This window comes from Wyeomyia smithii, chromosome 1 (assembly GCF_029784165.1).
Source record: "Wyeomyia smithii strain HCP4-BCI-WySm-NY-G18 chromosome 1, ASM2978416v1, whole genome shotgun sequence".
Lineage (NCBI taxonomy): Eukaryota > Metazoa > Arthropoda > Insecta > Diptera > Culicidae > Wyeomyia > Wyeomyia smithii.
The window spans coordinates 109372734-109393317 of record NC_073694.1 but is presented as its reverse complement, the minus strand read 5'-3'; the positions used below and the strand labels follow the sequence as shown (position 1 = coordinate 109393317).

Sequence of the window (20584 nt, the reverse complement as noted above, 5' to 3'; positions counted from 1 at the left end):
CAACCAACGATTCTTTCCACACTTTAGGCACGTGCCCAGTTAGCAATGATTCATTAATAAGGTTCAGCAGAGTGTGACCAATAACATTGAAGCAATCTTGAATGACCCTAGCATTTACATTGTCTACTCCAGCCGTTTTACCTAATGAAAAACAAATATTTTTAAGGTCATCCATTGTAATTGGGTGAAAACCATCAAATCTACTATTAACGTTAGTCGGCTGTTTTATTTCATCCGGTTCATCGACCAGTTCAATTGATTGATTGATCAATGAAACACTATTGATGAAATAATCATTGAACTTACTAGCAATTACTTGTTCTGTTTGTTCTAATGTGCCATCAAAAGTTATGGACCGCGGTTTATTATTACTAGGTTTTAATAAAGATTTCAAAATTTTCCATAACTCTTTGCTGTTGTATTGATGCTGAATAATCTTCCTCTGTATATATTCACAACGCGTCTTTTTTAACGTTTGTGAATACTTATTACGCGCGATCGTGTACTCCTTCCAATGATCCTGCCTGTTAGACCTACAAAACTTTTTGTACAATTTATCCCTTTTGCGTTTAAGGCGCAAAAGATCGAAATTGTACCAGCTGTTCGAGTTTTTCAGAGAAACTAATTTGTGTTCAACTAATTGATTCGTACACGTTTTCAAGATGTCTGTAAGAACAGCTGCCGAATCATCTAAATGACGGCCCGCGATTGGAAAATCCAAGCTTCTTTCAACAAGATTCGATACAGTCTGTTTCGAATATTTTCTCCAGCATTTCAATTTTATTAAATCATTGTTATCATTCATTATATCTAATACATTAATCATTAATGTCTCATGATCGGTTATGTTCATATCGGAATTCGTAACTGAACGAATAGAATCAAAATTGGAATAAACATGATCAATCAAAGTTCTACTTCGCTTGGAAATACGCGTATATTCGTCAACACTTTGTTTTAAATTGAAAGATTCAACTAAGCGCTTCAAATGATTCGAATTTGCATCATCTCGCCAGTTAATATTGAAATCACCAGCCAATATGTTCAATTTACTAAAATCAAGAAATTCCTCAAGCCAGTTTTCCAATATTTCAAGGAAACGCTGGTCACTGGTATTAGGAGAATGATATGAAACACCAAAATTACCCAACTTCATGCCACGAATTACTGTAATGCCCAAGAACCAGTTACCATCCTTAGCTTCGTTTCTGCAAAGCTCGAACTGAACCGATTCTCTGACATAAATAGCAACACCGCCAGTTTGTCTAGAGTGTGATAAGCAAGCAGCAACGTTATATCCCGGAATACTATATTGATCAAATGCTTCAATATCGACAATATGTGTCTCTGATAAGAACACTAAAAGTGGACGTTTATCTTCAACAGCCTGACGTAATTCAACGTAGTTTGTTGTCAACCCTGCAATATTAAAATACAGAAAATCAATGTGATTCACACTCTTCTTGGAACTTGTTTGCTATTTATTGAAACGCAAGCTGCTTTTCTTTTGATTGAAAAGTCTTTTATAAATCACGCACTCTGAACTGAATGCGGCATGGTTGGCGTCCAAGTTCATTTTACGCTCTCTATTCATTTTTAAACAATTAACGCATTTCAATACAGTAGACGTGCACTCAGATGTCTTGTGCTTTTGGCTACACCTAGAGCATGTATCACAATTTTTGCAATCCATGCTCTTGTGTCCAAATTCTCCACATTTGAAGCATCTCAACACGTTTATCGCGGGAAGTACTAAGCATCGATCAAACTCTACATTTACTTGCTTAGCAGCTAATAAGCTATTATACGCTTCTAAAACATATCTATTACCGTGCTATACTTGTTATAAGTGAAGCGTGGATTTTCAAAAACATTTACTACTTTTATATTATTTATTGTGATGCCTTCATTTTGACTCTTTAGATAGTCAATGAAAACATCAGGAGAAAGATTCTCGCTCATGCCCACTATTTTCAATCTTGGCACCGATGTGGGTACAAAAGCGCTGTAATTTTCACCCAGGTTACTTTCAATGCCATTTTTCACATTTTCAACATTTTCGCCAACAGCGAAAATAATGGAACCACCTTTACCGTTCCTAAAATTACTAACTTTGTGTGTTTTTGGATCTAAGTTAGTTTTCAAAAACTTCCGAGTTTCCTCGCAAGCTTGTTTGGACTTTTTAGGTTTAATCACAATAACCGGACGCGTCTTAGGTTTGGCCGGTTTAAAACCACTATTATTATTACTATTACTATTAATTTGACTTGTACTCGTTTTTTTACTTTTACTGTGTCTTTTAACGACTTCCGCAAATGTTGCGTCGTCATCAAAAACATCATTTTAATCGTTGTTATCATATTCAATTTTACGCTTTTTGCCGATTTGGTCCGATTCAGAAGGAACCGGCCCATTCCGCGCGCGAGCATCGTTCATCGCAGCTATATTCTGACGCGTATTTAATTCCAAAACCGAGTTATTCAATTTTTCAAATTGCTCACAAAATAATTTTTCAAGAGACTCATTAACATTTAATCTCAACTGTTCAACACCGACACTCAACGCGCTGTTTATCTGGGCCGATATTTGGTCTCGCATTGCAATGACCGAATCAGCGAGAGAAGATAATTTCTTAATCTCTTCTTCGATACGCTTGACGTCCGAAACCAAATGCTGCCCACCACAACACTGGTTCGATGAACAATCATCACACTTGAAGCAAAGATTATCGTTATCTGTTATAATCTTTGCCGTTGCCTTGGTGAGTCCAGTGCACTTGTAGTGAAACAAACGTGCACAGTTTAGCCCACACATTTCAACGGCAAATCCGATAGGACAATTGCCGTTCCACAGCCAGAACAAATCATCGCACACAACACACGTTAATACGGGACGCTATACCAACAGACATGCAGGGAAACAAGAGATAGGCAAAAAAAAATGATCACCACCGCAGCTAATGCGCTGGGGGGATTTTATTTCAAACAAACTTTAATGCGAACAAGCTGCTGAAGCAACTGTTCTTGTACTTAGCCTTGTGTAGATTCACTACCGAAACACGTTAGAATATATCTACCGTGAATCACTTCACTATTTCACACGTAAAATAACGATTAAATATCACCACAAAATAACACGAACTACTCTGTTCGCCATCATAGAGAGAGGTGAAAAGGAGAGGTGAAAGAAAATATTACCAAGTGAACACGTAAAAACAACGTAAATTTACGTAAACCTGAATGTTTTCACTGGTTTAGGTAAATAATACGCAAAGAAATTGGTGAAAACAACGCAACAGCTTAATAAAATGCGAATACTTAATTTTGGGTAAAAATTTGTATGGAGTTTTTGATATTGATATTGTTGATTCAAGGTATCCGATTTTACCTAAATGATGACTTCCGTGCAGGTACTCAAAAGTAGGTAAATCACTTTTACCTAAAAGTACCTTCCCGCACAGAAAGGCTGATTTGCGACAAAAATACGCATATTTGGGTATTTTTATTTTTCTGTGTAGGACAGGATGGGATGTGACAAGAGAAACCAAAAATCACCCAAAGTTCTGTCAAAGTAAAAGCCCTCTCTGATTGGTCGATTTTATTGAACGCACTGTTGAGTTTTATTATTAGTCGGTATGGTTGGCCGTGCTTCTGCATATCAAGTTGATGAACTATGTTTCGTTCAACAACTTTTCGAAACATTTTCATACACCGGATCTGTGAAAATTAATATTCGAAATATTAATCATGTTTTTTAAACTAGTTATGATGAACGATTGCAGATTTAATTCAAGAAAAGCAAGAGGAATAAGTTAAAATTATGACTAGGTCAAATAAATCCAAAATATATCTTCAAATCAATTCAAGATTCATTTAGTAACCTTTATCAAGTAACTAATTATCATTCTGTGCCGAACACGCATCAGTACTGGACGTGTTTGGTGATCGGTCCGATAGAGTATAAAACAAAAGACGTGTGAACAAGTGTTGGCATTGTTTGCCTGGTCGAGTGAAATAAATCCGGGTTCAAGGTCGTTCCTTTGTACAACTGTTTCGCATCGTGACTGCCAGCTGGTGCGTAAGCCGATTTGGCTGCTGGCTGGATTGTGCTACAGCAGTGGACGAGACACAAACGAGGAAAAAGAAGAAGCCATCAGTGTCAGCGAGTCGTATCGCTGTGTGGAGTGATCTCACACCTGGCTCGCTGCTGGTGGCTGTTTGGTGCTGCTGTATTGGTGCTGCTGGCTGTAACGGCTGCTACTTCGAACGATCGGACAACCAACCTTACTGGAAGGGAGAAATAAAAAGGTACGTGTTCTTGTCAGCGCTAGTGCGCTAAACATAGCGCGATGGATGTAGATCCCTCGCCTCCCGCGCCACCATCCCCGAACCCCTCTGACCCTGACCCTTCTGTTACCCCCTCCCCTGTTCATTCTTCAGTCCCCCCTCGCCCCAGGCTTTACCCAGACGGAGCCCAGGGCAGCTATACTGTTTATTTTCGGCCAAAGGCAGGACCGAAATCGAAAAAGTTGAACCTCTTGCAGATTTCTAAAGACCTGACGAAGGAGTACAAGGGCGTGACCGAAATTTCCAAGGTCCGGCCTAACAAGCTCCGTGTCGTGGTCGGTAACCTGAAAGAGGCCAACGATATAGCTTGCTCTGAGCTCTTCACACGCGAGTATCGCGTTTACATACCCGCACGAGACGTGGAGATCGACGGTGTCATAACCGATTCGAGTCTGTCCGTCGAGTGTATACTGCAAAGTGCCAAAGGGTGCTTTAAGAACAAAACGTGTCCCGAAGTAAAGGTGCTCGACTGCAAGCAATTGCGGTCAGCATCGATCATCGGTGGCAAAACAGTATACACTCCGTCAGACTCGTTTCGAGTTACGTTCGCCGGGTCTGCACTACCAAGCCACGTCTCGATCCACCGGGTTCGTCTCCCTGTGAGGCTCTACGTGCCCCGCGTCATGAACTGCCTGAATTGCAAGCAGTTAGGCCATACAGCCGCCTACTGCTGCAATAAGGCACGTTGTGGCAAGTGTGGGGAGTCTCATGCGGAAGATTCTTGCAGTGTTAACGCTGAAAAGTGTATTCACTGCGGAGAAAATCTGCATGAGCTCTCGACATGTGCGGTGTACATGCAGCGCAGGGATAAAATAAAACGGTCTCTCAAAGAGCGTTCAAAGCGTTCCTACGCTGACATGCTGAAGAAGACCGTTACCACTTCTCCCGTTACTTCGAACCCCTTCGATCTGTTGCCCTCTGAGGAAACCGATTCTGACGATTCACCAGCGGGAGCATCTTACGCCAATCCTGGGGAGTCTAGAAAGAGGAAAAGTGTTTCCTCTCCTAAACTTCCCAGAAAAGGTCCTAAGATTTCTCAAAGTGAAATGAAGGTTACAAACAAACCAAACAGTGCTGCGGAAAAACCGAAGCAAACTCCTCCTGGGCTGGCAAATTTAAAGTCCCAGAAGGAGTTCCCAGCACTGCCAGGAACATCTAAAACCCCAGTTGCTCCTTTTACACATCCAGTTGATGAAACAAACTCTGGATTAGTGAAATTTTCTGACATTGTGGACTGGATTTTTGAAACTTTCAATGTACCCGATCCAATTAAAATTTTTCTTACAGCATTCCTCCCAACAGTTAGATCATTTTTGAAGCAGTTGACTGCCCAATGGCCTCTCCTTGCAGCGATTGTATCCTTCGATGCCTAATTCAACTGCGTATATGAAGGATTCTATCTCTGTCTTACAGTGGAATTGTAGAAGTATTTTACCAAAAATTGATTCGTTTAAAGTTTTGATAAATAAAAACAAATGCGATGCATTTTCCCTTTGTGAAACTTGGCTTACTTCAAATATTGATCTCAACTTCCATGATTTTAATATTATTCGCCTTGATCGAGACACCCCATATGGAGGAGTACTTTTAGGGATTAAAAAGTGCTATTCTTTCTATCGTATTAACCTCCCCTCGATTCCAGGCATCGAAGTTGTCGCATGTCAAATGACAATACAAGGTAAAGAGCTTTGTATTGCCTCAATATATATTCCCCCCAGAGCACAGGTTGGGCAACGGCTGCTCTTTGATTTAATAGAACTTCTTCCCTCGCCACGTTTGATTTTGGGAGACTTCAACTCTCATGGCGTGGCTTGGGGTTCCCCATACAATGATAACCGCTCCTCTTTAATCTATAACCTTTGCGATGACTTCGACATGACTATTTTAAACAACGGTGAAATGACACGTATCCCGAAACCTCCAGCGCGCCCAAGCGCTTTGGATCTATCCTTATGTTCGACGTCGCTACGGTTGGATTGCACATGGAAGGTAATCCTCGATCCTCACGGTAGCGACCATCTGCCTATTCTTATTTCAATTACTAACGGGTCAACTCGCATGCGACCAATTGACATTCCGTATGACCTCACACGAAATGTCGATTGGAAGTTATACGAGGAAATGATTTCAAAAGCGGTCGAGTCGATTCAACATCATTCACCACTTGAAGAATACAACCTCCTCGCGGGCTTGATTCTCGACGCCGCGTTGCAAGCCCAAACGAAGAAATATCCCGGCGTAACGATCAAAGAACGGCCTCCCACTCCGTGGTGGGACCAAGAGTGCTCCGATGTCTACACGCAAAGATCCGACGCGTTTAAGGCCTACCAGACGGGAGGTATACCTGGCGACTATTTACGGTATTCGGAGCTTGATACCAAGCTTAAAAGCTTGGCTAAAGCAAAGAAACGTGGATATTGGCGTCGGTTCGTGAACGAGACGTCGAGGGAGACATCGATGAGCACTCTTTGGAACACAGCCCGAAGAATGCGGAATCGCGTAACGGTCAACGAAAGCGAGGAGTCTTCAAGTAGGTGGATATTTGATTTTGCCAGGAAAGTATGTCCGGACTCTGTTCCTGAGCAAAATATTGTTCGCGATGCGTCTCCGGGCCACGACGCGATAGAATCACCTTTTACGATGGCAGAACTTTCAGTTGCCCTCCTGTCCTGTAACAATAACGCGCCTGGATTAGATAGAATCAAATTCAACTTGTTGAAGAATCTACCCGGCAATGCCAAGAGGCGCTTGTTGAACTTGTTCAATAAGTTCCTGGAGCAAAACATTGTACCGCAGGATTGGAGGCAAGTGAAGGTGATCGCCATCCAAAAACCAGGGAAACCAGCTTCTAATCACAACTCTTATAGGCCGATTGCAATGCTATCCTGTATCCGGAAATTGATGGAAAAAATGATACTCCGTCGTTTAGACCACTGGGTCGAATCAAATGGTCTACTATCAGAAACTCAATTTGGCTTCCGCCGTGCCAAAGGGACGAATGATTGTCTTGCGTTGCTTTCAACAGATATTCAGCTGGCGTATGCTCGTAAAGAACAAATGGCGTCTGCGTTCTTGGACATTAAGGGGGCTTTTGATTCCGTTTCTATTGACATTCTTTCGGGTAAACTTCACCGACAAGGATTTTCTCCAATTTTGAACAATTTTTTGCACAACTTGTTGTCCGAAAAGCACATGCATTTTACGCATGGCGATTTGGCAACTTTTCGCATTAGCTACATGGGTCTTCCCCAGGGCTCATGTTTAAGCCCCCTTCTTTACAACTTTTATGTAAATGACATCGACGAATGTCTGGCAAATTCATGCACGATAAGACAACTTGCAGACGACAGTGTAATCTCTGTTACAGGAGCTAAAACTGCCGATTTGCAAGGACCATTGCAAGATACCTTGGACAATTTGTCTGCTTGGGCTTTACAGCTAGGTATCGAATTCTCTCCGGAGAAGACTGAGATAGTAGTTTTTTCTAGGAAGCATGAACCTGCTCAGCTTCAAACACAATTAATGGGTAAAACGATTTCTCAGGTTTTGGTACACAAATATCTTGGTGTCTGGTTCGACTCTAAAGGCACCTGGGGTTGTCACGTGAGGTATCTGATGAAAAAATGTCAACAAAGAGTGAATTTTCTTCGTACAATAACCGGACAATGGTGGGGAGCCCATCCAGGAGACCTTATAAGGCTTTACCAAACAACGATATTGTCTGTTATTGAATACGGGTGTTTCTGCTTCCGCTCCGCAGCAAACACACATTTGATCAAACTGGAGCGAATACAATATCGTTGTTTGCGTATCGCCTTAGGTTGCATGCAGTCGACCCATACGATGAGTTTGGAGGTTTTAGCTGGAGTACTACCATTGAAAAACCGCTTCTGGAGCCTGTCTTCTCGTATTCTAATCAAATGTGAGGTCTTGAACCGTCCCGTGATTGAAAATTTTGAAAGGTTAATCGAACTTAATTCTCAAACCCGTTTTATGACATTGTATTTCAACCACATGTCCCAAAATATTAACCCTTCTTCGAATATTCCAAATCGTGTCGACTTATCAAATACTTCTGATTCTACTGTGTTTTTCGATACATCCATGATAGAAGAAACTCGTGGAATCCCGGATCATTTACGCGTGCAGCAGATCCCTAAAATTTTTTCCAATAAATATCGAAACATCAACTGCGACAATATGTACTACACTGACGGATCACTTCTTGATGGGTCCACTGGCTTCGGTATCTTCAATAACAATTTAACCGTCTCCCATAAGCTCGATAATCCTGCTTCTGTTTACGTCGCAGAATTAGCTGCAATTCAGTACACCCTAGGGATTATCGAAAAAATGCCCACGGACCATTATTTCATCTTTACGGACAGTCTCAGTTCCATTGAGGCTCTCCGATCGATGAAAGATGTTAAGCACTCTCCGTATTTCCTGGGGAAAATACGGGAACATCTGAGTGCTTTATCCGAAAAATCTACTCAGATTACCTTAGCGTGGGTCCCTTCTCACTGCTCGATACCGGGTAATGAGAAAGCGGACTCTTTGGCTAAGGTGGGCGCAACAAACGGTGATATTTATGAAAGACCAATTGCCTTTAATGAATTTTTCGCACTTGTACGTCAGAATACGATCATCAGTTGGCAAAATGCTTGGACCAGAGGGGAATTGGGAAGGTGGTTACATTCCATAATCCCCAAAGTATCGACGAACCCGTGGTTCAAGGGGTTGGATGTAGGTCGGGATTTCATTTGCGTGATGTCCCGGCTTATGTCCAATCACTATAGATTTGACGCGCTCCTCCGTCGTGTTGGGCTCGGGGAAAGTGGTATCTGTGCCTGTGGTGAAGGTTATCACGACATAGAGCATGTGGTTTGGTCATGCCCTGTACACCGTGACGCCAGGTCTAAATTAATAGCTTCCCTGCAGGCCGAGGGTAGACAGCCGGCTGTTCCTGTTCGTGATGTCTTGGCGAGCCGTGACCTATCCTACATGTCCCTTATATACGTTTTCCTGAAATCCATCCACGCCCCAGTCTAGTCCCGTTCCCCTCCGTCTACACCCAACAAAACGACAAGAACACGTTTGAACCTTAAGCACAAAACCAGCAACCAGACCCCGCACAACAGAACCAGGACCCAAGGACTACGAGCCTCTGTCCCAACTCACGACATCGTGGCTCAGCAGAACGAATCCATACATGCCATTCGACGATTATCAGACGACCATTGAACAACAAAACACTGATTGGAAATCCCATGCTAGTTTTAAGTTAGACTTAATTTCAGCTCGTAGTCGGCAGCGAGGATAAAAAATTTGCTTTAGTTTTTAAGTCATCAGATATAATTGGCGCCGTTAAACATTAAATTGTATTTGTGCCGTGTCAAATAAATGTTATGTGAAGAAAAAAAAAAAAAAAAAGTAACTAATTATAATTGTAACCCAGAAATCAATAAAAATCTGAACACCGACTCTGCGTTTTGGAGACAAATCTGCATATTTTTATCCCTGCGGTCAATAAGACCTAATGGGACCACGGTGGTACAGAAATATATGTCACACACACAAATCAATGCAATAGCATAAGCGCGTCTGCGGCCTTATTCGAAATATAGGGCAACACGAAAAATCTGGCTTCTTATTCTTTATTGTCTGCCTTTTGGCAAAAACTCGGCGCTTTGCTCTGCACAGACAGTATTATCAAATGCAGGAAAATTTCTCTCGCAAGAGGCATGAAAACCCGCTTTGGAAATGAGCGGGTATATTCAATCCTGTTGGTGTCTTTTACAAAATCAAATTTTTGCACTGTTTGTAGAAGACTTCAACGCGATACATCGTATCCGCGCATTTCTACAAGGATTTTCCGTTGAACAATTTGTAGCAATCAACAATATTTTCCGATTTTATAATTTCCCTTTAGCTTCTAAAAATATCGGGGCGAAAGTATCGATCCAGCTTGATATCGAAGTCGTTTGCATCGATAACGATATTTAGGCCCATAAGTATCGATACGATATCGGCCAATGCTATAGCCCACAAACTCGTCGAAAAAGATGTATGCTTCGGTAAACTCGTCCGGCGATCTAAAAATACAAGAAAATAACAGAAGGTGCTTTCTTGACACAGGTTGGAGTACAAATGAAAATGCAATATTCATAAGGCAGAAATACTCGGCGGTAGATCCACTATCTTATTCTTGCTGACATATCTAACTTTTTCATGTCATCAACTTACCCATCAATTGATACGGAATACAAATAAGACGGAAGCTTCACAACCCAATAAATACAAATTTTACACTTATACAAAGAATGCGGATAGATACCAGAGAAACCACGAATAAGTCCTCATTACCTCGTGTTTACAAAACTTCAAAAAGGTTCTCGGCTATTGTATCGATACTTTTTGTCCGATACTTTGAGTATCTGCATACTCTTGGTCCTTTGAAAATCAATCACCCCTTTGGCATCACGCCATGTTTCAAGAGCTAATATCTCAACATATGTAAAAACGAGATAGCATATCACCGCTTCTTTTTATACATCTTTATCTTACTGCTGACAGCGGGCACAAATTAATTTGAGCCCAGGACATGAGTTCATTGTCATTCACTGTTACTCGGTATAAGGATGCCAAAGGCTCGAAATCGATACTCAAGTATCGATACTCTATACCGTATCGCCCAATGCTACCTGAGGGAAATCTCATATGTAATTGTCATAATATGCGTGATAACAAAAGAATATTTCCTTCCTTCTTTCCCATGTTTTCACATGCAAATATAAGCAACACCGCCAACGCGAATTTTCTTCCGATATTTTTCGAGTATCAAATGAAAATATATCGATATCCGAAAATATTGCCTGCTGAAACATCGATGCCTAATACTCGATATATCAAAAGAAAAGTATCGATACCCGCGGCATCGATAAAGTATCGCACATCCCTATTTTCTATCCCGGACTCAGGGAAACCAGATGTGCAGATTTGTCTGCGAAACGCAGATTTTCAGAGTCCATGTGCAGATTTTTATTGATTCGCAGATATTTGCAGGTTTTTAATAGTTTCTGCAGATTTTTGTCAGAGTCTCCTTATATTTACGCAGACTTTCTCAAAATGTGTGCAGATTTTCGCAGACTTTTGCCTGCGTAAGCGAAATTTATTCGAATCGCGGATGGATTTCATTCAGATTTTTCCGGTTTTTCGAGCAGTTGCAGACATTTTTCAAAAACATCTGGCATCTCTGCCCGGACTAAACCCGAAAGCAGTGATACCAAATGTGCAGATTTGTCTGCAAAACGCAGATATTTGGAGTCCGTGTGCAGATATTCATTGATTTGCAGATATTTGCAGTTTTTCCACGGTTTCTGCAGATGTTTGTCAAAGTCTCCTTATATTTGCGCAGATTTTCTTAAAATGTGTGCAGATTTTTACAGAATTTTGCCTGCGCGAGCGAAATTTTTTCGGATCACGGATAGATTTTTTTCAGATTTTGAGCACATTTTTCTGGTTTTTCGAGCAGTTGCAGACATTTTTCAAAAACATCTGGCATCTCTGCCGAGGGAATGCCTTTTCCTATCCCTCGCTGTACATTTGACAGAGTATAACATCGAAGATACAAAAACGTCAAAACTGAAACGAAAACGTCAAACCTGATACGAGAACGTCAATGTCGGTCGAATTGTTTTACTGTTTCGGTTGGGGCTCTGCCCTTTTGATTCTTAGGTAGACACAATGGATTTGGTTTTTATCCCAAAAAATGATGTAATCAAAGTAAAAAAACTCTTCACGAGTTATATATGAGCCTTCCATTCGAAAATAAAAGGAACAGCGAGATTTTCGTTTATACAGCAAACGAGCAATAAGACAAAAAAGAGCAAAAACATTGGATTTGACGTTTCTATGTTGTCCTCGATGTTATAACTCATAGCACATTCCCTCGATCTCTGCCCGAAAGAGACAGGGCTTGAAAACACCACCGACATAAAATTTACTTATAGCAAATTTCTTTATTCCAAGAGCCCACCTGGAGCTATCTGGCATCTGTTTCTTGCAACGTAAATCGCATTATCGTTTCTCTATTTCTGCGTAGATTTGGAATGAAAAAAATCACAATGTTTACATTCTGGCACATGGGCTGTTTTCACATGTCTGGTTAGTTTCGTTCGTTTTACCGTGTGTCGATTCAATAAGTAAAAACAGCAAGGTTGCTCTCGTCGTGAAACACGTCCAGCAAAATTTTGAAGTTCGTTGAATCGAAAATGTTATCAAATGTACATAATAGGTATTCAACCCTCCAAATACAACTGCATTTTCCTCTTTTGTATAAGTTCAACCACGCCCTGGTTAAGATCAATATAGCATTCGTCATGTAGTCTTCATTTAGTGTTTGCCGTTTTATCGCGAAAGTTTGAAAAGACACAATATCTGAACCTCTACCTACCCAAAAAAGCAGATTCACTAATATCACTATGTATTTAACAACACCACAGCAACCATTCAAACTCATTTTGATAAAAGGATGAAGTTCAGCAGCACTCGATTCGGGTTATTCGCGTTGAAAGAGATTTTGAAGGCTGTTCGCACCTACGTGAACACTCATATGTAATTGTCAAAATGTGCGTGATGACAAAAGCAAAAATATTTCCTTCCTTTTTTTCGCATGCACAAACCAAACAAATATCAGCAACACCGTCAACGCGAATTGGCACTGCCAAACCTAAAAACAGTGTTGCCTATAAAAGTTATTATTAATCTGGATTAGAACTGGGAGTAAATTGCTCGAAAATACTAATCCTAATAAACCTTAAAGTGCTGTAATTGTACATGGTTAAACCATTGTTTGACTATTTTATTATTGTAAATACATCAATTTTAAATTAAATTGTCCAGAACAATAAGAAACATTGTTTTTGCCATTTTTACCATGAAAAAGGGGGTTGGTGATGTATTTTAACCAACCCTTTGGCATCGGCCTTGTTTCCTGAAGCTGTCGTGAAAGACAGTGGCGCTAGTCTCATCTATGTTTTTGAAGGTTCGTTCACACAGCAGTGTAAGCATGACGAACGAAGCATAATATATGTTGTACAGAATTATGCGCTCGAATCAATTTATTCATTTAAATAAAAGCTTAGCTTAACTTTGTTAATGTTTAAAGGTAGCGTTGATATACTATCTCATTTACACATACGTTGCGATGTCAATCCCTAAATCACCGCGCGATGTCAGCCGCCTGCAAGAAACACCGTCGTTCGAAATCGGCAAGAATAAACGTTGTGTACATTCTATAATGATGCAACGCACTCATTTTTTGTTTCATCAGGCAAAGCACTCGACGTTATGTGCAATAAATACATCACCCGAAAACAACACATAAACACACTGCAGCTGAACACCGACACTGTATGCACGTATGAACACTGCTTTTTCCCGTGTTTCAATGAATCAGTTGTCAAATTGCATGTGAAATTGATCCAGTGATCCAGCTAATGCTGGCTTCACTTATGTTGTACGTAAACGTCAGTGATGCCACCGGGTTGATTTTAACAGCTGTTTTTCAACCATTATTTCCATATACATTTAAAAGTCACTGACAATGTTTTTCATGGTAAAATTATTACTGGTGGTGGATTCAACAACAAAAACGTTGCTAAAACATGGTAAACTTACAGCTTAAGCTTACAGTAAAAATACCATGTCTTCAATGGTTACAATAAAAAACATTGTTTATTTGCTGTTCTTACTCCAAAATACATCGTATTTTTTTTCGGGACCTGCTATGACGAGTGTTTATAATGTGCACTGTAAAAAATCGACACGTTACTGCCAAGTGGATTCCACTTACTTCTGTGCTAATAGATGAAACATTTCATATCTACGTGAAATACACTTGCGTTTCAGTTCACAGCACAAAATCAAGTGTCTTACACTTCGGTTTACCATGTCATCACAGAACAGATATGCAACTTCGAACAAAACTCTGCAGCAAATCGGTGCCCAAGCTTTCGCATTCAATTTTTGCTGTTCCATCCTACATTGGTTTCACAGTGCATCGTTCGAACAGTTCGCTCCAATAGTTTGAACATGCACCAAAAAACTATATTTTTTTTTTTTTGCTTTAATGACCAGGGAATAGTTGAATCTATCAAAATCAAGTTAAGACAGGACTGCATTCAAGAGATCTTTAAAGTGGAAATTCAGTAACAATTCACAATCAACGTCAATAGAACAAATTAAACTAAAAATCATTCAACCATTCAAACATTGCCTAACAAATTTTCTTGGATTGTACACCTCACGACTGTTGAAACTATTTTAACCTGTTAGTTGATTTACTTGAATATTTTCGTTGGACTTGGAAACCGAATTTCTCGACCAACGACAATATATTTTTCTCGTACTGTTTTTATACCTAACATTGCTAGAAATGCATATCAGACGCGCTGTACCAGAACTGCTCACGACATTAGGTACAATGTAAAAAAATGATTGTCGTTAGTTAAGATATTCAGTTTTCAACTTGGGCAACAATGAAATTCATTAAAAATATATCTACATAAAAACTGTTGCACGTATGCGGGTGGTACTGTACGTTTATCATGAATAGGCACCCTCGCTATACCAGTACCGGGGAGAATAAAGGATTCTCTCGACGAAAAAGCGGCGAGAGCTCATACAGTCCTTTTGTTGAATGAATGGAATATAAGCGTAATGAAATTTCGAGTGTAAAATGCGTTCTCTCCACCGCTAGATGTCGATACTTAAAATAAAGAGATTTTGTCTCGTTTTTGGTTCTTCAGTTGAACAGATGTGATGTCATGCATAGCAAAATCAACCATTTTACACTCAGATTTCAATGCTCACAAACGTCAAATGCCAAAACACGTTAAAATACCGTGGATTCCAACAATAATCGATTTAGGTTGGTTGTGTCACATTTCCCCGAAAGTCATTTTCCCGAAAAACAACTTCCCGAATGATATGTCCCCGAATGTACTGTTTCCCCGAATGTACCACTTCCCCGAAATTAATTTTCCCGAATGTATCAATATTGACGCTTAGCCTTGGGGCTAATAGCGGTCTCGATCAACTAGATTAGTTGAGAGAATTCGTTATCGATATTGTTTTTGGCACATTTTGCATGTGTAGGATAAGTACAACGATACACCGTGCCCCAGTGCTGAGTCGAGAAAATTTCTAGCTCGAAAAGATCCTCGACTCGATCGGGAATCGAACCCGATATCACAACCGTGTGGGAGAGCTAGCCGACCGACATCGCTAACCACAGAACCACAGGGACCACAGCCCCGAATGTATCATTTCCCCGAATTCCGATTCCCCGAATGTACCATTTCCCCGAGTTTCGATTTCCCGAATGTGTGTGTGTGTGTGTGTGTGTGGAACCTATCTCTCTCCCACTGCCTGGCAATGATAATGTGAAACGAAGACAGCTGCAGTAGAATTTCATTTCTTTTTCTTTCATTTCAACTTTCTTTGTTTCGGGATCAAGAAGGTGCTAGCTCTATCGATTTTCCAAAGATCCTTGACAGAATGATTGAGTACTTGCAGCGCATTCCGAAATTTTTTTCCCGTCGGTAAGCCCCGCCCGACAGCAATATCAGAGCCATTGGGATTCTGATATTGTTTTCAGACTTTTGATTTATTTGATGTTACTTCCGTATCAAAGAAATCGACCCGTATATAATAATATTAAAAAATGATGTTTGTATAGCAGGATATGAAAAATTTAACCAGTTTTTATAGCCTCGGAATATCCATCGCACTGTTTTCGTCATCTGTGTTCCAAAACCTGAGAATGTAAGCATAATGTGAACTAAAATATAACAGTAACCGGATTCTTTTTCATGTATTGTTTGGAATGCTTATGAACAGTGATTATAAGAAGGCCGTATTGATCATAAAATAAGTGTATGATGTTTTTGAGTGTTATGCAAAAATGCCGCGAATATAACGTGCCCACACATCATTTGTTCATCGATTTTAAATCGGCGTACGACACATTCGATCGGGACAAGCTATGGCAAATTATGCACGACTACGGATTTCCGGACAAACTGACGCGGTTGGTCAAAGCGACGATGGATCGAGTGATGTGTGTATAGTTCGAGCTTCGGGGGCACTCTCGAGCCCCTTCGAAACCCGAAGAGGTCTAAGGCAAGGTGATGGTCTCTCGTGCCTACTGTTTAACATTGCCCTGGAAGGTGTCATTATAAGAGCGGGGATTAACACGAGTGGCACGATATTCCAAAAGTCGGTTCAACTGTTTGGTTTCGCCGACGATATTGAAATTGTGGCTCGGACCTTTGTGAAGATGGCGGATACGTACATCGGACTAAAGGCTGAAGCCAAACGGATTGGACTGGTCATCAATGCATCGAAGACGAAGTACATGAAAGGAAGGGGTTCACGAGAGGACAGTGCTAACCTCCCACCTCGAGTTCAAATTGATGGTGATGAAATCGAGGTGGTTGATGAGCTCGTGTATCTGGGCTCACTGGTAACTGCCGACAACGATACCAGCAGAGAAATTCAACGCTGCATTATGGCAGGAAATCGTGCATGCTTTGGTCTCTGGAGGACGCTCCGATCGAGTAGAATTCGTCGCCGCACCAAGTTAACCATCTACAAGACGCTGATCAGACCGGTAGTCCTCTACGGGCATGAGACATGGACTATGCTTGTGGAGGACCAACGCGCCCTTGCGGTCTTCGAGCGGAAGGTGTTGCGTACCATCTTCGGTGGACTGCAGATGGAAAACGAAGGGTGGAGAAGGCGAATGAAACACGAACTGCAGGAGCTGCTTGGGGAGCCATCTATCGTTCATACCGCTAAGATAGGCAGGTTGCGGTGGGCTGGGCATGTTGTAAGGATGTCAGACGTCAGCCCGGTAAAGATGGTTCTTGAAACCAATCCGTCAGGGACGAGACGAAAAGGTGCACAGCGGGCAAGGTGGATCGATCAGGTGGAAGACGACCTGCGGACCCTACGCAGACTTCAGAGCTGGCGAACTGCAGCCATGGACCGAGTGGAATGGAGACGACTCCTACGTACAGCAAAGGCCACACCACGGCTTGGGACTGTTTGGTAAGGTAAGTATGTATTTGAGTGTTTCATTTCTAGTAGATTTTAAGATCATACGACTGTAATATATCATGTCATTGAACTGTTAATTTTGTTTATTTAGAGCAAGCCCACCAGTAGCTAAATTGGAGTTTCTAAAGCTAGCTTGGCAACTCCCACCATAACGCGGCAACCGCACTGGGCGTTGCTATGTTGGTTTGGGAAATAACAATCCTCACCTCGGGTAGTAGCGAGTTATTGTGCGTGCAGGAAAAATCAGAAGCGACGAGTCGCTCGTCTGACAAGGATTTTCCAGCGAATTTCGTAGTATTTTAATATAATGTAGTCTTTAATTAGACATAAAATGTCCCGAAATATACCACTGTAATATTTTGTAATAGTTTTGATTGTTTTCTAGTCACAAAACTATGTCAATTTAATCAAAGAACATTGAAACTGCATTGAACTGTGCAAGAAATAATCATACAAAATGACATCGCTGAAAATCTTCGCGTCGCTGGACTTACCAGCGAATTGCAGAGTAGTGCTGCAGCGACAATATTAAATTTGGCAACGCGATAGCAACGAGCCAAATCGTTGCTATTTGATGAAATGTCAAACTGTTGTTTTTTTTTGTACTCGATAGTGAATGTTCGTAATATTGTCCTTTCACAAAAAAATAGAATGCAGGGTATTTTTAAGAAAAAGAAGAATCAACACCCGTAACTGACAGACATCTCAAACACTGGTAAAAAAGTGCTGTAAGGAATAGCACTCGATACACGTTCAACTGGGGATAGTGAAATGTTCGTAATTGAAATACAAAAATATCCGAATAAGTTTTATTCTCTACACCTCACTAGTTAATTAGTCTTTTTATTTGTTTCATAGGTTTTCGTTTGTCTTGACCGAGCAAAGAATATCATATTCATCATCAAAGGCATGTACGATTTATTGCCATCAGCGATGGGCACCATTTCGTCTATTTTTAGATCGGTTAGTGAATATGATACGACAACATCGGGTACGGGTTTGTTAAAGTTCGCATGCTTTTGGTGATTTGATGTATGTATCACAACAATGCCATGATATATAAAATAAAAGTCGTGGGACAACTATGTCTTTTTTTTCTATTCTCGCTTATTTTCCGTCGGTCTAGTTCCGCCACTGTTGTGGCCAATCACCGACGCCCAGGGAGGCGACTCCACACCCAGGACCCTAACCTACGACCCGTTTATTAACGGACCGGCGCCAACGGCTTTACATCCTCATGCGATGGAAGGCGTGATACCAGAGATTTTTCGCCTCAGAAAATCTCCTGGTGTCGGCCAGGATTGAATCTAGACCAGTTGGGTTGGTTGTGAGTGGATCACGCCACCTCACAACCATCGACACCTATGTCGGCGGTGGGATTCGAACCCAGGCGTCGAGCGTGGTTGGCGGAGACGTTACCAACCACACTAGGCCCCCGCTCTAACAACTATGTCTATAAAGCTCAGTTTTGAAGATGCAGGAGAGAGACATAGAAACGATGCGCTGTAGACTTTTGCGGTACTGGAAGACATTTATGTTATCTCAGGAAACAAATTTTCAAAAAAAAAAGACTTTCTGAACCATAGGAATTCTCAAGCTGGAACCAACAGAAGTTATGGGGAAACTAGGCCTTCGAATTTCGTTTAGCGGTAGGCAGGGCCGGATTTAGACGGTGGGAGGCCCGGGGCAAATTTGTTTGCGAGGCCCTCTTTTCTTAAAACATTTACAGGTTCCTTGTAGATGGTGACGAGCAAAAAAAAAGGTCGCCTCACGACTAGGGGGGGCCCTTGTTTCGGGAGGCCCGGGGCATTTGCCCCCTTTGCCCCCCCTCAAATCCGGGCCTGGCGGTAGGGCTCAGAAGCTACGGTTTTTCGAAAATTGTCCTCAATGGTAAAAGTAAATTAAAGCTGAGAGAGTTCCCAGCTGAAAAATATATAAATATTTTTTTTACCACAAGAGATCAAAATAATGGTCGCAGTGATCCAAATCTTACAAAAAAAAAAACACTAGATTTTAACGTTTATTGCATCTCTAAGAAATTTGGCACCACAATTTTTTTTATCGAACATTTTTTTATTGGTAAAAAAGTATAATTTTACCCGCACGACTTCCCGAAGTCCGATTGTGCAGAAATTTAGAATAGTGACTTTTTTCGAGAAGACGAAACTCTTGAGCCGTACCTCTAAATCTCTGAACGAAATTCAGAGGTCTTTTTCCCATATATCTCATCGACACATTTTTTGTTGAGGTTTTAACCGGCGGTCATTCACCAGTCAATGAAAACTATGTTATATTGCATACTGTTTAAACAACATCAAATAATGGATTATAACTAGTTTATTCGTAGAACATTCTGTTTGCAAACCATATCAATGCGGCTCTGCTGCATAGTCGAGGGCAAGGAATCAAGGAGGCTTCAATGCTATTCAATTTCAATTGAAGTAAATAAGGAGTGCATACGCTTTGACAAACAAGTTCATGAGTCGCATTTTTATCGGTGCTGTCTGAGATTGTCATTTTCGGTTGTCAGTTGCGGTTGTCAGTTAGAGCGCAAAATTCTAATTTTTCTCTGAAATCACAATAATATTACGAAGATGATGAGTGTTTCGAATGCGGACTCAATTGGTCGGCCTCGGAAGACGAAGTGTTTTGCCTTGCTTGTTAAACACGTCGTAGGACGCAAGTGTCGGCGTGGACTACTACTCAATTTTATTTCCGATTGAGCGGAAATTTTGCATAGGGTGTTTTTTCGGGCAGGTAAACATTTTGTATAGGTTTTTTTTATTGAGATGACCATTTTGGTTGGCATTTTGGTCTGCAACCTACACGATGCGGAAAGCTCAAATCCTCACAAGATTGGCCAATATTATTCAATAATCCTGGGAGGTTTAAGCAAATCTGCTCGGGATTATTTTCCCGTTTCGTTCGGTCGTTGTATGAAAAACCATTTTTCTCCTTTACCGCTGTTTCAATCTTCAAAAACAACCTAAGATACGTTCGAAAGCGACGTTGGAAATGGTCATCGGTATAGACCGTTGTTAAAACGCTGAATGGCACCTTCCTCCGTATGGCGGTCAATATTTGGCTATTTACTAGGCTGAGAGTCGCCTTGA

General features: G+C 41.1%; 1 protein-coding gene across 1 annotated transcript in view; it reads right to left on the bottom strand.

The window, feature by feature from the left end:
- Positions 1-12963, bottom strand: part of LOC129718237 (tetraspanin-2-like) — a 211968-nt gene extending 199005 nt beyond the window's left edge. Inside the window, exon 1 of the mRNA XM_055668813.1 lies at positions 12802-12963. Within this exon, the coding sequence (XP_055524788.1) occupies positions 12802-12867 (66 nt within the window). The 5' untranslated portion in view covers positions 12868-12963. The remainder of the gene's footprint in view (positions 1-12801) is intronic.
- Between the last annotated feature and the right edge of the window lie 7621 nt (positions 12964-20584).